This window comes from Neopelma chrysocephalum, unplaced genomic scaffold, assembly GCF_003984885.1.
Source record: "Neopelma chrysocephalum unplaced genomic scaffold, ASM398488v2 Primary Assembly neopelma1_147, whole genome shotgun sequence".
Classification (NCBI taxonomy): Eukaryota; Metazoa; Chordata; class Aves; order Passeriformes; family Pipridae; genus Neopelma; species Neopelma chrysocephalum.
Genome location: NW_020897809.1, coordinates 4,897,103 through 4,919,413, shown reverse-complemented (window position 1 = coordinate 4,919,413; position 22,311 = coordinate 4,897,103). Strand labels below are relative to the sequence as shown.

The 22,311-nt window shown below is 36.6% G+C and overlaps 1 protein-coding gene across 9 annotated transcripts in view; it reads left to right on the top strand.

Moving 5' to 3' along the window:
• The window catches only part of ERC2 (ELKS/RAB6-interacting/CAST family member 2), a 443,741-nt gene that overhangs the window by 42,309 nt on the left and 379,121 nt on the right, over positions 1-22,311 (top strand). For all 9 annotated transcript variants that reach the window (XR_003536997.1, XR_003536996.1, XR_003536995.1 and 6 more), the window contains exon 3: positions 17,633-18,049. Coding sequence is in view for 1 of the 9 variants with exons in the window: in XM_027700915.1 (XP_027556716.1) it covers positions 17,633-18,049 (417 nt within the window). In the remaining 8 variants the exon portion in view is untranslated. The remainder of the gene's footprint in view (positions 1-17,632; positions 18,050-22,311) is intronic.

Genomic DNA, 22,311 nt, shown 5'->3' with positions numbered 1-22,311 from the left:
AGGTAAATGGTATTACTCTCCAAGGAGGAGATATTTTGCATTTCATCATTCCTGGAATTTATTTTCTATGGCCCAGCTTGATTAAACCTCTTGTGGCACTGGAAGAAACAGAAGAAAAGGTCTTAAAGCACGAAAATTGTTATTGACTAGTTGGAGTTTAGGACTATGCAAATTTAACTTCTCTTTTCCCCCTTCTCAAATATTCCTTGTGCTAAACACAATACAGAGTAATCACAGGACAGTTACTTACAGATAGACATTTATTATTTAATTATTTTCTTTGGCAATTAACTTGCTTATTGTGGTTTAAGCCCAGGTGGCAGCTGAGCACCTCACAGTCACTGTGTCTGTGCCACCCCTCCCCTCACAGTGACCACAGCATCTCCTGTTACCCTTTCCGAAGGATTTTTTGGACCAGTGGATTATGTGGGTATCCTGCTCTGGGTTTGTCTCAGAAATAGCAATTTCTCCCTGTGCAAGTATAAGTAATCAAAATAGATTACACTGCAACATGTCGACAGCTTCTGTGATTTGAGGGAACTGAGAGATGGAAAGGAATAGGACTACACCAAAGACATGTTTACATTTTAGTGCAACTAAAGATTTTGACATATGAATGTCCATACAAGGAAAATATGTGGGTTTAGGAATGGACAGCCTTTATCTTTTAAAGTAATCAATATATCAAAAAGTGCTCGGGATACTTTCTAGATTTTGCTTGGTCAATAAATGTGCATTATGATGAACAGAGGAAAATGGAATGGTTATTCTCAACATCATACCCAGATACTTGATTCTTATTGAATATGGATAACACTCAGGATTTCTACAGGCTCTGTTTATCAAAGGAAAAAAACACCCCTCTAATCCTCTCTAAAAAGTATATTATGTTTTACTAAGGTTTTTGGCAGTAGAAATGGCAGAGTGCTATTTTAAGGTACACTTTTCTATAAAGGGTTTTTTGCTCAAAGTTTGAGTACAAGTGGCCTAGACTTTTTTCCTCTTAATAGATAAAATTCAATATCTAGGACTGCACTTATTTCCAATACAACTGGGAAAGTTAAAGGGAGGGTCAGTGCAGCAGGTGAATCATGGAGCTGATCAAGGTTATTTCAGTAAGGAGAGAGTTTGGAGAGGTAAAAACCCCCCAACGAGTACCTTTGACATGACTTCAATAGATTCAATGTGCTGGATTTTTTGTTAGAAGTGATACTAAGTGGTTCATTATTCAACTGAATTTTGAATTATGGGTAAAGCTGTATTAAAAAAATGTGAAATAAGCCTTTGAGCTAAGGCTCTTTGGTTCACTGCTGCAGACATCAATGAGGCCAGTATGTCAAGTTTGTGAGTGCAATTGCAGTTTTAAAACTGTAGTCTTTCTTCTTCTCATCTTGGATTGTGTTTTTTTTTTTTTTTAATGGAATAAGGTAAATTAATGATAATGCAGAGGAATAGAAGCAGGAAGAGAAGGGAAAAAGTTGTCGAATTTATATCCTGTTTTGTCTGAGATAATGGCTTAAGACTTGACAAAAGTAGAGTGTTCCATTGACCACCTCTGTTCGCTTCTCTTGTTATTGAACATCTCTGTATCAGATACAGAATTGATCAGAGGAAAAAAATAAAGCCTACAATGCAGTTTTTACTGCCAGCCTTCTGGTGGATGTTCCTATTAGGGATAAAAGGTGGTGTAATGCCTTTGAAGCTCCATTTTATTCTCACTTCCAGGATTTCTAATCTTTTTCCTGAACTCCATGATCACACTTTTTGGTGCCTAGTCCTCTTCTCCTCAGTGTCTTTGAACACACTGTCTGGCTATTATGTTTTTTGGACCTCTGCCTCATTGGCTGACAGTTCCATACCAGTAATTGTGGCGTCATTCCTTGAAGAAAAGACCTTAATTTTTTCTTGTGTAGAAATAACTTCTAATAAATGTGCATGGAATGGCTTCCTATCGTTGGTATCAACTTTATTTTCTCTCTGTAGAGTAAACTGGAAATGAATAAATTAGCCTGTGAAGATGTTAGACCATACTTACAGAATTAAACCTGCTTGTTTTCCTATTTTTCAGTTGAAGAAACCAATGCAGTCGTCTTCAGAAATATTAATTGTATTACATTAAATGGCTTAAGATGCAGACTGTTAAATTTATTTGTGGTAACCGATGTAAGTTCTTACTTATGGTAGACTGTGCCCTCTAGAACTTGCTTTGGACGGGGCTTTCTGGTCTGCTGAGAAGCATAAAGGTTTAGTCCAGAGAGTTCTGGTGCAGATTTTACACCTCAAGGAGCATCTACATTACTGTACATATCCTCAAAGGTGATGTAAGTGCATTTGCTTCTTCACAGGTTGAGTGAGAAGGCTCACTGGAAATTACAGGAGCTGTAACGTGAAATAGTCGAGAGCAATTCCCCTGTGATTAATCCTTTGCTGCTACAAGTGATCTCATCTGTACAACATCAGAATGTTTTAAGGCATGACCTCTTCCAATTCTTAGTGTATTTAGGTGCCCTGAAATTAGGGAACAATAATTCAACGTTTTGTTACCTCTGGTAGTTGTGCAGTTGTTTGAAATATCATCAGTATTAATTTTTCTGTGCAATTACTGTATTAATTAATTCTGTGCTTAAAAAACAGTTCCAAAATTGTGGAATATGCTATTTCTGTTACTAGGAATGTGTTGTGAAAATATCACCTTACAGAGTGATTACTTTCTTGTTTATTAGAGAGAATTTCAAATGGGCGACTTGGAATAAGCTTTGTTGGATTTGATGTGAGAATAGTAAGGACTGCTGATAACAACAGCTGGGTTAAGAAAGGACATTATGAAGAGTAATTTGGAATATGGAAAAAAGACTGCTGCATCATATTGCTTGTGACACTCTTCCTTTAGTGGTAGTGCCTGTTTTTATTGCCATACAGGGTCTGGGGTGGGGAGGGGAGCACTTATGATTTCAGCTGATTTCCATCTCCTTTTCACTTAAAGATCAACAAATAGTGACCAGAGCAGGAATGGAATGAAGCTTTATCTCCCTTAGCATTTATATTTAATGGGATACAAATGTGTATCCCATTACCTTTGATTATTTATATCTTTAATATTGTCTTCAGTTTATCAGATCATATGTTTTTCCCTAGAATTCTCCTAAATTTCTAGTATTGAGTCTGAATATGTGTAGCATTAGAATAATTTATCTTATAATAATTAGGTGATATAAGAACATGATGTTCAGTACTGACCCCAGGTAGTCTGGCTTCTGAGAGATAAACTGCAGCAGTGTGTGAGTTATGAACTTGCTAGTTAATTGTCAGTATTTTGTGAAAATCGGGGTAGAAGTTCTCATCAGTGTTGTGAAACAGAACTCCAAAAACACTGTAATCCTTCAGAAGAAAAATATTTCTTTTCCTTGAGAAACATCTTCTATGGGAACACCTGTCTCACTAAATAATGATTGCCAGTGCAGTTCTTAAACACATGTATAGCAGAAACATCAAAACTGGTAAATCCTTGCAACACCACAGAGTAAGCATAATAAAGGATCAGAAAAGTTTCTGTTTAAATCAGGCGTTCTAAGGGAAGTTGGTAATTAGATGCATTCAGTCATAAAGTTGAGTTCACTTTTATATAGATATTTTTATGTTAAAACTGAGTAGCAGAGCAAAGGAACCTGAGTTTCTCAGATGTTTATGATTGTTACTTGATGTTTTGCGTTCAGCTGATGGTCCCAGTGGAGCTCCTCTCTCTGAAGGTTATACTCTGAAACAGGTGTGGTTTGAATTCCCCAAACAGGGATATTGTTGCATGTGCACAGTGGCTCACTGCAAAGAAATGGCAATGCATCCCATCACTTTGGGCTTTTGTGACATGAATTTAGTGACATTTTTTTAAGTACTGAATCCTAAGTTGCTTTGTCCATCAGACTATGGAAGACCTTCCAGGCACACGGGAGTGCATTATGCAGTATGTTTTGCCTATCATAGCTGACACTTACTGTACATTGAAATTGTTTCTGATATGGCTATAAGGGGTTTCTAAATCATTCCATCATGTTGGAAAACAGTTTGTTTTGCTAATTTTTGTTTTATTTTCACTAGTCATCACATCTGTGTACATGCTTGAGTTAGTAACAGCCCCCGACCCACAATAACATTGATGTTCTAGTTCAAGATTTTGCTACTGCGTGAGTTCTACTGATATTACAGCATTATCTGAGAAACAGTAGGGTTAAAGGAAAGCTGAAATTGGAAAATGTGTTAAGCAAGGCAAACAAGGTATGAAAGTGAGAACTTGTTGCAAATGCGGAGAAGAATCTGGAGAAAATGGGAGTTATGGAAGAGAGAAATCAGAGGTAGATTAAAGGAAAACAATGTTGTAGAACCAGTTCATATGGTTCGTGTGCTCCATCTCTTGTGTGCTGTTCAAGAGTAAGGTAAAATCATTGTGTTTTAAGATGCATCTGAGCACGAATTGGAAAGTAGAAGGATTCAAGATGATATAATTCCTTAAAAAGGTAAAAGAGCGCATACGTTTTATTAAATTACTGACAGAAGCTGACATTAGCTGAACAGGATCTCAGAGTGTTTTTGATGACAACAGGAGTATTGATTCTGTACTTTCACTTTCTTTTATACAGAATAGAACAAATCCTCTCTGGTCATACAGTGCAAAAACTGGGGATTAAGGGAGGATATGTTAAAGGGGATATTCATTCTGATCACAAATCTGTACTTAAACTGCGATGAGTTTACATTGTATAGCCAACAGATGTGTAAGCATGTGATGTGGAGAAAAATAAACTCCAGCATTTTGTACTTCAAGGTGGCTCTACAATCCCTTCCCCACCCCTATATCTTGTGGTGTCTTATGCTCAGTATGGGGTGATTGAAAGGAAATCAATAGTAGAGGTGTACTTGTGGAGCTTTGCATTGCTTATTTGTGAATATAAAGCTGGGAGCACAGAGTGGATCCTCAAATTGCTTTCCTTTTTCCTACCTTAATCATTGTTTTCTTTTGTGTCTGGTTGAAAAGTTGGTTGCAGAGCTTTAATAATTCCTTTTTTCCCCAATATCTGTATATATGGAATATTCTTACAGCATGCTTACTTAAAGCAGTGTGAAAAATAAGGAAAAAACCCAGTAAACTGCTGGAGGAGAAGTAGATAGTGCTAACAGTTTCAAATTCAGCACTGTGGAATGCATTTGGCCTGAAATGACCCTAGTACCTGTTTATTTAATTGGAGTTGGCAACAATGGGCTCCCTGGAGGCTTCTGGGCACTTCTTGAGTTTGAACACCACTAAATAGTAGACCAGCATATGGGTACACTACTATTTCAGTAATTAAGATTATGCAATGTACTTGGGGGAAAAAGAATCCACCAGCATGCAAGGAAAGAAAAGGGTGGGGTATAAAAAAAATCAAGTAATTTAAAAAGGAAAAAGGAGTTTACTGCATATGGTTGCTTCCTGTATGGCTTAACAGTGGATCTGTAGTCTTAGCTGAGAAATTTCTTTTCACTTTTGGATTAGTATCAAAATTATACTATTCATTTCATATATGTTTTTCTGTAGAAAAACTGGTTTTATAATTGTGCTTAAAGAATGTAAGTTAGTAGCTCTTAAAACTTGAAATCTAAAATACTTAACTGCTTATTAAAAGTTAGTATTGTACAGTATAGAGTGTTGAATGGCAATGAGGAAGACATACAGATTTAACTCTGCTTTGATGTTTGTAGCTGCCCTATAATTGTAATTGCTCCTTAGGAATGCAGGCTGGCCCATATTTAAACGGGCAAGTAGCAAAGGTTGTATCTGACTGTTGGTGTTTGCAGTGGGATTGGATTCAGCACTGACTGAGCAGTGGTAGTGTAACCAGGGCAATGAAAAAATTTCTAGCTTAGAAATACTGTGGTTCTGTGTCAGAACTTGGAACAAAGAGCCAAGGTGAACTTGATTTGTTGGTAAGTGCTAACTGTAAGTCAGGGATTAGAAAGTTTTTGAAAAACTTCTGTGGGGATAAAAAAACCCCAGCACACTTCTCCCCCCCCCCCAGCAATATATGTAGGCTTGGAAACAACAGCAGCTATTTTTGTTTAGTGAGGATAATTCTGCCTGTAAGTTAAGCTTTTAAACTTAAGAATTAAAACAGAGTTCCAGGCTAGTAATGCTTTGATTTAAATTTGAACAGTATTGTAGTTTAGGGATCCCCTGGCCTTCATTCTGCACAGGATACTGGAGTTTGCACTTGGGGTGCTCCAAATTAGAGGGTGTTTTACTACTGGATTTTAACTTTAATTGTGTCTTGTGTTTGCTTTTTAATGATTATCCTTTGCAAGACAATCCAGTTTCAGACTCAGGGTTGGATTTTCAGTTTGTACAGATACTATTTTGTATTAAATATTGAGGAAAAATGTTTAGATTTTATTTACTTTAATATATATATATATATACAGAAACATCTTTAAGTATGTATAAGTATAAATTGAATGTGTGTGTGTATATGTGTGGTGTTGTCTGTCTGTCTTCCCGCTGCAGTTTAATTATGAGGGGAAATTGCGATCTCTTTAAGAAAATATCTGATTTAGTCCGTTAATTTTATCTTTCCTGACTTACAACTTCTAATTCTTAGATAGTCTTTTTGAGAAACAGAATAGTCCGTTTATTTATTTTATGTATGTGGCTATAGTTTATCCTTTGCGTTTTTGTGCTTTTTAATATTTTTTTGCAGGATGAGGGTTTAGTGCCATCTTGTGGGAAAACTTAATAGCTGCAGATTTTTTATGTCCTGGATTCATTTAGGCTATGAACGAGAAGATACTCCTATGAAATCTGACAAGTATAAATCTAGTTTTAACAAAGTTCATTGTGAAACCAAAGTCTTCCAACTTGTGAAAGCGTATATTTTTGGACCTTTCTGAACCCTTAATGATTTCTCTTTCCTTCATATTTGTATTTCTTCAGTAACTCAGGAAGAAATGTCTTTCCAGATGGTCATCTCGCTTTGTGATGCATCATTTTATTCTGTTGGATCTAACTGAACACTATTTTGATTGGAGCCACTGAAATCTCTGTATTGATTTTTTTTCCTTCCCCTTAGCTGTAGCAGAACACTTAGTTCTGAAGCTCCTTTTCAAATTGTTTCAATGGGAAATGATTATGTATTATGGTTAATCAACTCACAGTACTATTCCTAGTAGTGAAGAAGAATTGGAAGCTGAAGAGTGCTCTTTTATGTATTTTGCTGATTAAAATAGAGCAGGGAGAGGTTGAAATTGGAACTTGATTTATCACTGTATTTCTGGCTTACTAAAAGCTGTGCTTGAAATTGTCCTGTGAATAACTTATATTCGTATCCTTTGTCTAGTGGCTGCATTAAAAAAAATGTAGTTAGGAAATTACAAAATGAAAAGGTGGCAAGGATAAGAAGGTCATATCAGATGTTAAGATGTCCCACTCCAACAGCTTTCACTGATGCTCTGCATTTGTCTCTTATGTCAGTGAAGATTTCCTGTATAGAAACTTCAAGCACCCGGTTCACACATGAATTAAATAGGAATGTTTGCAATACAGTGCTGAGGTTTTGACTGGTCTTCTAACTTGCCTGTTCTTTGTCTTTCAATGTAGTGTAAAATAATCACTGGAATCTCTTTTGGAGAAGCTGATGAGCTTTATGAGGCTGTGAGACTTCCCTGTATTACTTCTTAGATAGAATATGCAAAATGTTAACTTTTAGAGTATGTGTATGAAAAACACATACTGTATATTATGGGAATAACTGTGTTCATATTTCTAATGTAGTTCACATCATTCTGTGTTTTGTGTGTTGCTGCTTTCTGACACCATCTCTGTTATGACGTTAATATTGGAAACACTATTTGGATACCTCAGTAGTTTTCCTTTAAGTGCATTTGTCTTTGGTAGCTTTAGCAGAACCTACACTATGCCCACAGAAATAACCACCTCAGATTTTATGTTTTTAAATGACAGAAGTGGGATGTTTCTTTGGAGGCAGAATGCACAATAGGAAAAGAGAGCCCAGTTCAGACTTTTTTTTTTTTTTTTAATCTAGGAAAAGGATTCCTTCTGTTTTCATTTGTGTTCAAGATAACAGAGAGCGCTCTGCCAGAAGCAGAAACTCTATAGCAAAAGTGTCAAGCACATAAAGGGAGGGTCTGAAGATCAAATACCACAAGTTTTTCAGTGCTTGAAATGTGACTTTGTTTACTCTCAGTACTCTCCTTTTGTAAGTAATTTCTTGACTCAGTGCCCGAAAAAGAATTCCTTTAATGTAGCTAGACCTCAGTTTTTAAGAAATAAGAAAGTAATAGGCCTGTTTAGCGTCCAAGATTTTTTCTGTGCTATTACTTTGACTGAATCAGCAAGCTGGACAATAAGTTCTACTGTACAAAAAGAGAGAGGAAGGTTCTTGCCAAATATTTTTTGGCTTATCAGGTTTTTTTAAAGCTGACAATCAGAAACAACAAATTCTTAACTTTCTGTTTTCCATTAACTGAAGTTTACATGGTGGTTTATACTGAACTGCTCTTGCAGAATATAATTTTGTGGATATAAAAGTAAGAAGAGAAATATTCACAGATTTTCAAACAGGTGCATTTCAGTCGTACATGACCACAGGAGCAGGAATAGAACTCAGCTCCCCAGGACAAATGCAAATCTTAGTTCACATACAATCTTGCCTCTAAATAAGTATTCCCACTATATACGTTTTGTTGTAATTTCTTGGCCTGCTGTGATCATTGTTAAACCTAATTTCTCCTCAGACCCCGAAACCGCACTGAGGAATGCTGATCCTGTGGCATTCTACTACTGTTCAAAAAAACCCCAAGTAATTGTGGAGTCCCTACAGCTTTCCTGAGAAGGAAAACTGCACTCCAGTGGCTCAGTAATCTGTGCTGGAATCTGATGGAGTGGTGGTCCACTGGGGACATAATATGTGATTTCACTGTGAGGGGAGCTCTGTGTTATTTTTTTTTCTTCAAAAAACCTCAAAACATTCCCGCAAAACCAAATCACACCCTTTTCCTCTAATCGATTAATCAATTTGACTAATCCATTTCCATATTGATAACAAATGTGTAACTGACTTTATGGAACAAAAAAGAATTAAAACCCCATAGTTGTGGTGAGACTGAGACAAATAATGTTTTAATTGGTTTTTCAGGCACTTTAATTGTTTGGCATGTTTGAAGACTGGGGAATGGTCAATCCCCTTCTTACTGAAATTTCAATTTGTACCTCTGCTTCTTTGCCCATTGGTTTGAGAAGACTGACATCAGGGAAAAATCTCTTCATCTCCCCTTACGCAGTATTATTTCTGGTGCCTGGAGAAGCCCCTCTCTTCACTGCTAGTCTTGTCTGAGTAATGAGTAGTAAACTGATAAAGTGCAGTTAATAGCATTTAGTGGAAGTTATCCTATATTGGTACTTTGAATTACTATAATTTCAGTATGTAAAGCGTTTAGTAGAGGAAGTGCTCGTGGAAACTCTGAAGTATTGAGTTTTAGACCTTTTCTTAAGTGTTAGTCAGTCAGAAAAGTGTTGTTTTTGCAATGACACTGTCATCTATAAGTGAAGGCTGGTGATTTTCCTGCCCTTTATTGGAGGGTACAGGTGCTTGTAGAAAAAAATAGGTTTCTTTTGACTTCTAAACAGGATGTAAAGTAGAGGTGCTAACCACTTACAATCATTAATGAACCCATATGCCCTCTTAATACTTGGAGTTAGTGTTAAAATTTGGTGTGTTGGCTGAAGTCTATGTGATTTGCTAACTTACTCTGGGTATGGCACTTTTGCTGTACTGAGCTTTGAATACATAATTCCCCACTAATTATAACCATAACAGAGGAAGATAATGCTATTTCATAAAAAGCTTGCAATTGGGCATCACTATGCTGGAAAAAAACCCCCCAATCTGGGGGGTTCCTCCAGGGAGGAAATTTTTTTTTTTCTGAATTTTCTCTATTTTGTTTTTGATAAAACAGAAAGAAAATTTCAATCAGTTCTAAATACACAGTGCAGTGTTTTGTTAGTGAACAACACTCTGCTTATTGAGTTTCAAGAACTTTTTTCCACAAAGTTTTAAGAGCTTTGTGTATGTCTGCAAGGATCTTCTCTAAATAGAATATATTGAAAACACTTGATAATGTACCTTCTGAAAGCAAGTGGTTATTACTTTAGAGGTATATTTATTGTGTGGAGTGAAATGTTTTTTTGATAGAAAAGTTTTAACAGCAGAGAAGGCAATCTCAAAAACAAGGGCTCCCAGAAAGTACCAGACAGTACATCAGCAGAACTGAGACTTACTGTTCCCACTAGATAAAAGGCTGAGCAGATAACTGGAAATCTGCTATTTCATGAGCAAAAGAGAGCCGGGAATGATGTGCTGTTATGCTTTTTGTTTTTCTTTTCATCTTGTATATCTTGGTTAACAGAGGGGTCTGGAGGTGGGATCCTTGGGGGAATGGAGTTTTCTTCGTTGTTTGGACAAGGTCTTGAGTGCTTTTTCACTTCCCTAGACTTGTGCTGTGATGAGGCGAAACTCCAGATGATGTTTCTGTGTTATGATTGCAGTTACTCCTGGGATTAGCTGTAGGATGGATGTTCTGCTCATCTCTGGTAAACAGTGGGCAGTCAGAACACAGATTGAAAGTGCCAGTTATGTAAAGCTCAGGCCATGTGGGAGATTTTGTGTGGGGAGGTAAAGGTTTATCATCCCAAATGGTCTAAAAGCTTCCTTGGGGAATCGTAAGTGCTTCAGTCCTCAAAAAGAGCAGAAATTATTTATCAGGGCAATAAAAGAGTATCAGAGGGGCTGCAGTGAATTAGAGGATGGAGAATTTCTCACAGTATATAGTTACTTTATCTGATGAGAATAGTTTTTAAGTACAAATGCCTAAAATTTATCTTTGAGTCTCCAGGACTTGTAAACCATATGTTATTCTTACCTCATCTGTAATGTTACAGACAGAATTATTGGGAAACAAATAATAATTGCTTTTCTTAAGATAACACTGATTTCCAGGTCTTATTAAAATACATTGTGTTTTCCTCCTGTTAAGTTGTAGTAAGTAATCTGAAAACACATCTATGTGTGTTCAGATTGGTAAAAATCTTTGTTACAAATGATTTTAAGTCAACTAAAATACTACTTAGAGTTTCTGGCACTACTAGCAGCATTTTTCCAAAGGGAAGAGGAGAAAAAAAGGAGGCCAGTCTTGGCATAGCAGCATAATTAGACTGTTTAAACATTGTAATAGTACTGGTGATGATTGCCTAAATACAAAACCTTGCATTTTGCTAGGATATTGATGACTTAAAGGTTTCAATAAAGCTCTTTATTTCATCAACTAAAGAACTTGATTTTTTGTGAACATGTATCTTTGCAGATTACTCTTCTCAAGTCTTTGTTTGACTTCTTACATTTTAAATGTCCCTTCTTCTTGGCCGTCTGGTTCTTATGGTCACAGTCTACGAGATCTGGCCCATTAGTATTAAAGAGGTTTATATCAATAGGAGAATATAAATAGGTTAATTCAGATTTTATAGGTTAAAGGATTTGATGAAGAGGGTTGTACAAATTTGTTTGTTTTTGTTTTTGAGCTGTTGACAACTTTATGCAATGTACACCACAACTGAGTTCTTATTGGTAAGTTTGGACTAGGTAAAATGAACTGTGTCTCCACAGAGATAAGAATCTGTAAAGTCTATTTGTTAAATATTAGAAATCTTTCAATGAATAGTATTCAGCTAGAAGTATTGCATTTTGGAGGTGAATTTGAAAGACCTGATCACACACTGCAGAAAGCATTGGCTGTGCTGGAGAAATTTAGTGGAAGAAAAAAGGAGAAGTTTGTAGGGAGAGATCCTTCAGACATACCCAAATACTCCAAATTAGCAAGTGAACTTCAGTTCTTTGGAGAGGGATTTGTGTAAATATCTATTATGAAGCAATATTCTTTGACAGCACGACACTTTATCTGTGATAGTAGGCTTACTTAGGGCAAATGGCAAAGCAAAGGGAATAAATGAAAAACAGCATCTAAACACACAGCAAGCCAGGGAATTGGGAAAGGAATATATTTACAGATTGTGCCTTAAGAAATAGATGCAAAGCTACTACAGAATTTGCAATACTAAAACATTTTATCCTATATGGAGATGCATTTTTATTCAGTGACCTCAAGTGTTTAGGCAGTACTTGATTTTTCACCAAAATATTTGTGCAAGGTGACCCAGAGAAGCTGACTGAATAGTAATGAAGTCTGATAGTTCAGATTAAATATGATATCTGTAAGAAATGGAGATTTAGATGTATATGACAAGATTTCTTGTTTAACTTGCAAAGCACAGTGTGAGAAGCAAGCTTAGGGGAGTGACAGAGCAGCTTGGTGGGCACTTGATTAATAAGAAAGGAGGAAGAAGTAAGAAAGGATCAAGCAACTGAAGAAGGGGCATCACTTACTACGATGTTTGTCTTCTGGAGCAACTGTACTGAGGCCCTGCTTCCCAGGACGTGGCTGGGGATGACCTGCTCATGGGACAGAGAGAGTAAATCCTTTGTTTTACTTTGCTTCTGTTCATGGCCTTTGCTTTTGTTTTATTAAACTGCCTTTACCTTGACCCATGAGGTTTATTTCATTCTATTCCCTGGTCCTGCTGAGGAGGGGAATGATAGAGCAGCTTGGTGGACTCCTGGCTTCCAGCCCAGGCCAGCCCACCACGTGTCTGTACTGAGAAATGCAGATTTAAGTGTACGTGACAGGATTCCTTCTTTAACTTGCAAAGCACGGTAGTAAAGCCAAGCTTTATAGAATTTGACGAGGCACCAAATTTAAAAGCATAAAAAAAAAGTAAGGCAAGTCAGTAGACACGAATTCTCTCTTTTCAAATACAGGGTTGTATCAGCACATGATGCTGTGCAGTTCTCTCACATCTGTTCTATGCCCAGAATTTTTAATGCTGAAAATGCATCATGTGGTTAGAATCTCTTGTGATTCTTCACAAATTACATCTGTCTTCTCCTTTCACCTTTTTCTGTCATTCCTGTCTTATTCAAGCAAAATCCTTGTCCGCTGATCCTTAGCGGTGTAGTTTGGATGCCAGAATTTCAAATTACATTAGACAGATGAGAAAATGCATAAGAGAATCCATTTCTTAATTTATGTTGATGAAGGAAATATCTCCAATCCCCTTTTTTGTTTCCCCCCCTTCCCCCGTACAGAAGAAAATAAAGATTTGCATGTTTTTTGTTAACAATATTTAGTTATAAGTCCAATACTTGTTTCAGTAGCACAACTGAAGTTAATGTACAAATTGGTTTAAATGCAGCTCATAAGAAAGCTTTAAGTGGTCTGTTTCCTTTCAATTATAGAACTTCATATGGTGAAGAATTAAAATGGAACAGTGACAGATCAGAGAAAAAATAATGAAGCTTGATTTTTGAAATGGTCGATAGTATAATTTACTGTGATACTTCTCCAGATGTATTATTCAGTTATAGTTGTAGCTTTCTACAATGTACACAGTAGAATTTTTTTCTACAGTGTTCTGAATTGTATATTTGCCACTGTCAAGAGACTAGGCTGTATCAACTGATTCAGCCCTGTAAATTCTGTATTTTTTGGAGTGGGAAGGAAACAGGAGAATCGGGAGCTAAAATCCAATAGACTGGATTCTTCAAAATGTTCATTGCTTTTGGTGGGGGTGTGATGGTGGGAAGTATGAGAAGCTGTGCACTTCTGTAGGTGGAGTAACAATTTTAAATCTGTGAGTCTCTTTGGGATTTCGCTTTCCTCCACTATTCATCATATCTAAGGCTTTGGGATGCTCTGAAAGTGCTTATGTGCTCTGGCCCAAAGCACACTGTGACAGGATAGTTCTCAGCAGGCAATTCTTTTGGGACTAGTTAGTTGGCATAGACTAGAGGAAATTCCTCATGTAGAACGTGAGTCGAAATCCAGGAAGGGTCATTAATTATCTTCTTCTCCTACTTTTGTTTCAATTTGTGGGGCAATCCACAGTTCTATGGATTACTTCTTGGAATTGGGCTATAGAGAAGGACTGAAAAAGTTCTGAGAGAACTATTTATATATTGCCAAGAAATTGGCATGGAAGTATTTCTGGTCAACTGGTCTGTTTTTAATAGAAATTACAAAAAATATGATAGATCTTTCATGTTTTTTTTCTTCTAAATCGTGTAAAGTTTTATGTCTGTGTAGTGACAGCAGTGACAGATATTCACAGCACTCCTACGTTCCTCCCCCTTGCAGTTCATTATACAATTTCTCTCCACCCTCACAACATTTGTTCTTTGCTTTACTTAGCTAGCTGCAGATACAAAAGTCTGTGCCAGCACAAGTCTAAATCTGGTCTGCCATGTTCTAACTCTTGAAGGTGTGCAAAACCAGATTCTTTTATATCACAGTAGCAGTAGTCTGTCACAGTTGAGGCTGTTAGTTTTACATCACGACTGAGAAGCAGCCACAACTATTGTTGTGTTTAGTGGTTCTGGGTAGTGCCCAAGAACACCAAGCGTGGGCTGCTGTGGGGCAGAAGAGGAAATCGTCTCACTTATCTTAACCAGAATTGCCATTTGAGTTCTGATTTCCAGTTATTTTTATGTTGATCCAGCAGTTTTGATTTTTTACAGCTTGCATTTAGGATTGTGTGTTAGCAATGTCTATATCAAGTTTGCTTTTATTTGTGTGTTACAGTATTGTAAATATTTTAGAATTAGTTTCCCTTTGCTTAGCTAGATTTTTATAGACATTAGATGTACAGAGACCACGTGACTTTGGGAAAACATTTACTTGTAAATAGTTTTTAGCATCAACTAATAAGTATTGTCTAATTTAGCATCAGAAGGATGTATCTCAAATCATTGTTCAGATCAGAGAAAACAATTCTTTTGACTATTTCTAGACTACTTGATGAATGTTGCTGTTGCTTAGCAGTTGTAGCATAACAGTAGAGAGAAGGTTCTTGGCCAGGTGAAAGAACAGAGTGATTTTGTGGATGATTATGATTAGATTTATTGCTAATATGTTACCTAAATATTACCAATGCAGTATCTAAATAACAACTCTATTATAATGGATTACAGTGTAATCTGAACATGGTCCCTCCTGTTGAGTCACAGGCTTCATTGAGACCTGCTTGCTTTCTAAATTTCTCAGAGAAGTCTTGGTGTGTCTCGGTCCACATAACCTTGGTTTTGGTCAACATTCTATGTCCAAAGAGTGAATCAAATAAGCAGGTTCAGCCAGAAAAATTCAGGTTTACAGACTTTGGACTTGCGGAATTCACAATTACAAAGCAGCAAAGCACCTGTGTAGCTACTTTAGGATTTTACCTCTGTTTTGGTCTGGATCATAGTGCTGTTACTCACCCATTCCTTTGGGCTACTCTGCAGGCATTCTTGCCAGGGAGGAGATCCACCTGGAAGCTGTCTGTGACCTCAGGACAGTTTGCCCAGTTGGTCCAGTCTTCAGCAGCATTTTACACTGTTTTGCAGGCTGATGTGCACCAAAGTCAGCTGCAAACATCTCAGCTCCCCTGTCTTTGGAATGTATTAATGATGTGAGCATCCAGACAGTTCCTCCTGCAGTATTTACCTGGTGTGCTTTATCTTAGGACAAACCACATTGCACGAGAGATGGCAGAAAGGGAGAAGGCCTGTGTGTATGTGTATGGGTGCAGGATACAAGCAAAGACCCGTCTATCTTTTGTCACTGTCACAGTAGTGAAATAATTTTGGAATGCAGAAGATGTGAGTCAGTCTTGGGGTCATAAACACTTGCTATATTAATAGATTCAAAATGGGAAAACTGCTACGTCTAGAGGAGTTGTAAATTTATTGGCAGCTTTTAAGTTTATATAGATAATTAAAAAGATGATGAGGTTAAGAAAAGGTAAGAATTGCCATTAAATAAAAGCAGGGCTGTAAATGAGTGGCCTACATTTGTATGCTCTTAACTGAGAGTGCCTAATAAGATGCAAATACTAAGAATTAAGATCTGGACATTTATTAGAACAGTGCTTATTTAATGACAGAATTGATTCAAAGTGTCTGACTGTATGGAATTCTAGCAGTTGACAATGCTTTTTTCCATTTGAAATAACTGACAAACATGATTTCAAAAGGTTGTTTTCTTAAGGTTTTGCATTTTTGTATAGTTTAAATGATTGTTACAAACTGACATATTTACCTGCAATTGTGTAAAACATGAAGGTAATATCAAATGAAATGTTTTGTTGTTTGTCTGTTTTTTGTTGTTGTTTTTGTTGTCTTTGTTTTTAGAATGTAGAGCTGCAGAATATTGATTAAGCAAATATGTCTCATGACATACATTTATGTCCCCTAATTCCTGCAATTAAATGTTTTCTGGTACAGACTGTGTGATTTTTCAGGAATTCGTATTTCTAAAAACTCAGTGTAGGCAGTGAATAGAGGGGAAAAAATGAGAAGGAAAACAAATTGTCACATAAAGATATAATCTGAAATGAACATCATAAACCATAGTAAATTATTATCAATGTTCCAATCTAAACATGGGCAAAATCCATTTTGATTTTGATCCACGTTGAATAGGGAATGCAAGACTTACCTCCTGTACGGAGAAAGACCCCTGTGCTCAGATGTAGTACAGACATTTTAGGACAAGTTACTGTGTTTTGAAAAACCTAGAGGTATAAAAGAGCAGTAATGTCAAATAGGAATGTTACTATCCACCGTGGGGCAAATTATTTTTAATATATTTTTCTTTGTCGCATCTATTGAGTAAAGTCTGTCCAGAGGTTTATATATTTGAGTACTGTGAAGTTGCTGTTGCCTTTCTGTATAACTCAATAAAAGTCTTTTTTTTCTGTTGAAGATACTTTTTGTTGAATTCAGTTCTTTCTGTTGAATCTCCTTTGCTTGCATCTGACCTTTATTTATGTTGATTTTGCTTCATTTTTTCATTTACCATGCTGTTCAGTTTTTGGATGCCAGAAGAACCAAGGTTTGTCCACTCTTTGCAGTCAATTTATTTTCAAAATTCAGTATTGTTTAGTGTGGGTTTTTTTGTTTGCTTGTTGAGATACAGTAATCCTGTTTACTAAACATGTTCATAGCTTTAGCTGCCAAAAAGAAAAAAAACGAAACCAATCAACCCCTTCCTAAAACCCCTTTAATTAGAGTGAGTGCTTTGATTGACTTCCTAAACAGCAGTACTGTTGAGTACCGTGAAGAGCAGAATTATCTTTAGTCTATGAAGTAATTTAGAAAACATGGAATACTGAGTCTTTCAGCTTTGTAGGTACATATTGACTGTACTAATGGATGTGTCACTGCCTAGTGTTTGGGTTTGTTGGTTTGCCTTTCGTTGCTATTATTTTTATCTGTAGCTGACGTTATTTTGTGTCTGTGTATGTTGTCTTCTTTTTTTCCTAGAAGCACTTGAAAGATATCATTATGGATATTGTCACCTGCATCTGATATTTTATGAGGTCATTTGATATACTTTCATTGCAAATTCTAACAACTTTTTGTAAGAGCGTACAACGAAAGTTTAATCCAAGACTAATTCTACTTTCAGATCCTAAATTGATTCTTTTTCTTTGTTTTCTTTATTGCAGCATCTGCAGTTGACAATCCAGGCACTTCAGGATGAGCTTAGAACCCAGAGAGACCTTAACCATCTTCTCCAGCAAGAAAGTGGAAACAGAGGGGCTGAGCATTTTACCATTGAGCTCACAGAGGAGAATTTTCGAAGGCTTCAAGCAGAACATGATAGACAAGCTAAAGAGCTCTTCCTGTTGAGGAAAACTCTAGAAGAAATGGAGCTTAGGATTGAAACACAAAAGCAAACGCTAAATGCCAGAGATGAATCAATAAAAAAGCTTCTGGAAATGTTGCAAAGTAAAGGTTTGCCGTCTAAAGGAATGGAAGAAGACAATGAGAGAACTCGAAGGATGGCAGAGGCTGAATCTCAGGTTAATCATTTAGAAGTGATTTTAGATCAGAAGGAGAAGGAAAACATGCATCTTAGAGAGGTAATGAAAAACTATTTGTTTAAAATATTTAATTGTTAAAAATAGTTGAAGTACTTGTTGCAGTTTTAGATTTATAGTGTTGAAGTGCTTTTGTGCTCTAATTTTCTTGTGAAAAAGATAGTATGCGTTTCTTTTACATCTCTAATAAATACACAACAGGACTATATGACATTTGAAAGCAAGTCTAGGAAATCATGGAAGAGAAATAAGTGTATTTGCGGTTTATTTTCTCTATGTTGCTGTGCAAAGGTTTTGTATCCTCTTATTTTCACAAACTGGTGTTTGGCCAATGAAGACTAGACCTGTTGAAGAGGGAAGTAACGCTGCTGCTGTAAACCGAAGAGTCATGAGTGCACACTATCTTTGTGTTTGATTTTTATACCTCTGTTGTTTGAAATGAGTGTTTTAAATGATTTGCCTTCCATATAAACAAAGGCTTCTACCTATGTTTGTTTCTAATGTATTTTCACGTGGTGATACTCAAACTTTTAAAGTAAATATACGGTAATGTTGCCACATTAAAACTCTGGGCTGATGGCTGTGCTTTGAGAGAACCTACCTGCACCAGCTGCCCACGTCACTTGTAGATGCATTTTTGGGACTAGATTTGGGATGATTGGATTAGTACAACTGCAAGAAAATCTGGCTTGGTGTCAAGCCCATCTGCCCCTTGGCATCTAAGCAGCATTACCACGTGAGCAGTGTCAGGCAAATGAGACAGGGTGAGTCTCCCTCACAAACACCCTGTTGCTTTCTGCTAAGGGTGAAAATTGGAGGGAGGTGGTGTACAAGCTGCCTACAGCAGGGGAAATCAGGATAAACAGGTGTATTTCCTTAGAAACTCAGCAGCAGTGTAGTCTCATTGAACTTCCAGTCTCATAAAACCACCAATTTGCCTGACAGATCACAGCGTGAATGAAATTAGTGCAAAAGCAGAGAAAACTATTATTGGCCCTTGTGTATGACTAAACCTATAAATGTTAGAGATTAAGAACAGCTATTTACATCTACAGAATGTTGTCAAAATACTTTATTTGCTGTGGGCAAATTCTTTTATATTTAGCTTATGGTCTTCCCTAACCTAGAATACATGTTGAGGACTCAGTAGTATCTGCTGCACATCTCAAGATGAAAAATTAGAAAATTTTGCAGGGCACAATGATGCATTTCAGTCAAGTTTTCTCGTGAAGAAAGAAATCCTTGGATCCTCAATCTTTTCACAGGCAAAATTTTAATTAAAAACTGATGGCACCCATTTATGGATTCTGAAAGGAGTTGCATAAGGAGTTAATGTTGCTGAGTTTGTGATGAGAGAGAATTGTTGAAGAAGTTCTATAAACTAGCAGACAAGTTTCTGGATTTAGATCTGCTATTCTCAGAGTATTACATACAATTTGTTTCAAAGGTGGATGATTATGTGATTGTATTTCATCTGTTGCACCAGTATCACTTAAGTTTTTGAGTCTTTGGTTAGTCCAAGGAATGCTGAAAGGAGATCTTATTACTTCTTGTAGACTGTGTGTGTTTCTCCTATATTTATACTGAATTAACTTGATGTTTCAGAGTTCCCCCTGGATTGTCCTCATGGGCTGGGGAAAAAGTTGTTTATCCCTCAGTTTTCTTGAGGATATAGAGGTTGTCTTTTGTCTGGAGTACGGGATGGGGTTTACTGGAGTTTCTGCTGGTGACATGCTGATATGCCTTAGTAACTGGTCAAGGTTTAAAAATTTACTAGATCAGTTATCTGGAATGTGTCCCAGCCAATTTGGCAGGAACTATCTAGTGTTTTGGAGATTTTGGCTCACAATTTCCTTGTTATTCTATGAATTCAAGGCTTTGGGTGAAGTCTGTCTCTCCAGCTCTCTTCCTGTTGTGCATGGTATTTATAGGTTTTTATTTTTATATTTTTTTAAATTTCTGCATATTTGAAGTTTGTTGTAGGGAGCTTGGATTTATGTTGTGAAGGCTATATGAACTCTTTAGAAAAAGAATGTTTGGTAGGTGCCTGTTTGTTTATCTGGGACTCTGGATCTGATTGATCGAGTGGGCTCTTGGAAAATGTTCTGAGGTTCAAATTTTGTCTTTTACTTCCTTGTTATGGAAAGTTGTCTGCGTGCTTTGAAGCAATATCAGACATTATGTATAGTTAAAAATATTACATATTTGTTAAAAGTCCAAGTAGATCAACTTTTGATCTTTATGTGTAGCTTGGCAAGTCTTTGTTGTTCTGCAGTGCTCATTTGAATTGCTGTCACTGCTTGTAGTCTTCATCCTGCACAATACAGTTGTTCAGCATGAGAGACCAGGAGTTATTGTGTTGAGTCTTCTGCAGTAGTCTCCCCAGTGGACTGATATTTTTATTTTCTTAACTGGTGTTTGTAAGTTTTCACCCTGTGTGTAAATGACTCTGCAGAGTTACTGGATTTTTTTTTTGTTCTTCTAAGAATGCTTTAAAAGTAAATCCGAACTTGGATACATTTTTACTGAAATTAATTCATCGTTTAGTGCTCACTCAAATTGCATTCGTCTTTCTATCTCTGTAACAAAATATTTGTCATTTTAGAACGTCATCTAAAATATTCTGCTTTTCTTATTTTTACAGGTTGGATTATAGAGCTCAAGTGTTGATTATATTTCTGAGAAACTAGTATATTGTCACATATTTAATTCAAAACCAGAAACAAGCATTCAGGATTTGATCAGTTTTGCTATTTTATTTTCTGACACTGGACTTGAAACTGTCTGCACCAGAGGAGGTTCAGGCTGTGGACATCTGGAGTAATTTCTGCATGGAAAGGGTGGTTAAACATGACCTTTCTTCTTGTCCTTAAGTCTCTACCACTTTGTCAGTCATGAACCATTTCTCATATTAGTTTTCTGCCCATTTCACACAAGCATGCATGTTACCAGAAAACAGTGTCCTACTATTCTGATTCAAAATGATTGGCTGAATATCCAAGAATCATGCAAAAATTTCTCTTTTTTTTTAAACCACTGATTCCTTCTTTTTTTTCCCTGTTTCTAGTCGTAGCAGAATTTCATAATATAGCTGCCTTCAAAAATCTGGAATTTCTCCAGGCCTTAGATTATATTTCTTAGAGAAAGTACAGGCAAGAGTCATGGAATTGGCTAGTGTACCAGAGGCAGAGAAATAACTCCAGAGAATAAAACAATCCATTTTTTTTAAATTTTGTTTTTATATTCTTAGCAGATATGTACTGACTTTGGTGTGTTAACTTCCTGGCCTTCAAAGATTGTACCTGTCTGCATCTGTAAACTTTGTTTCACAGAGGCAGACTTTTGGTGACAGGTTTACTCAAGTTGTGTGTTTGAAGGTCTTAGGAATGGCAAATGTGAGGCTTATTATCCAGGAGGAGGAGACTAAAGCTGAAGTTGGAATCCCACTCTTTTACAGGAAGAGCAAAGAATGTCAGTGTCAGTAAGGTTTGTTAAAATGTTGGGAAATAAGCCATGCAAAAAATAGGGTTAGATTTCTTTCCATGTATCAAGGAATTTAAAACCTGGGCAATAAGCTTCCACAAGGATAGCTGAACTTTGTTCCTGATTCACAAAGCAAGAGAGAACAAATAGAACTCTACACAGCAAAAAGTGTGAGCGTGTGTTTCTGCTCCAGTTTTGGAGATGCAGCCTCTTGAGGAGAGAAGGTTGAGCTCTTTTTCAGTGTTTCTGGGAACTTCTGCCCAGTTTGCTCTCAGTTTTCCATCACTGAGTTAGACTGAATCCTATGTCTGTGACTAACTAACCTCACCCAAGTATTTTTCAACCCCCAAAATGATTAGCATTTGCCTTGATAAGGAAATAATGTATCCTGTAAGGAACGAAGTGGTCTTTGCAAATAGACTTAAGAAAAAGGACATTCTTGGTGTGGTAGTCTCCCAGTAAGTATGTTAGTGGTTGAAAATCTGCCTTGAAGCCATAATGACATACCATGGCATTCTTCATGTTCAGAATTAAATAATCACGGAGGTCACTAAATATACATTCCTGTCAGAAAACATAAGATGCCTGCCTTAAAGTTCTTAAATTGGTTATCACATGTCTCTTCTAGAATTTTAAATAAACTTTTGTTTCTCTATAACTTTGGGAGAACTGTAGGTAATATGGGGATTTTATCATGTGGAAATCTAGCACAGATGTTTGGTATTACTTTTTTTTAAACATAGTGACCACACATTATTTACCCTAAGTACCATTAAGTATTTTTTTATTATTGCTATTAAAAACTTGCCTTAGGCGAAGTC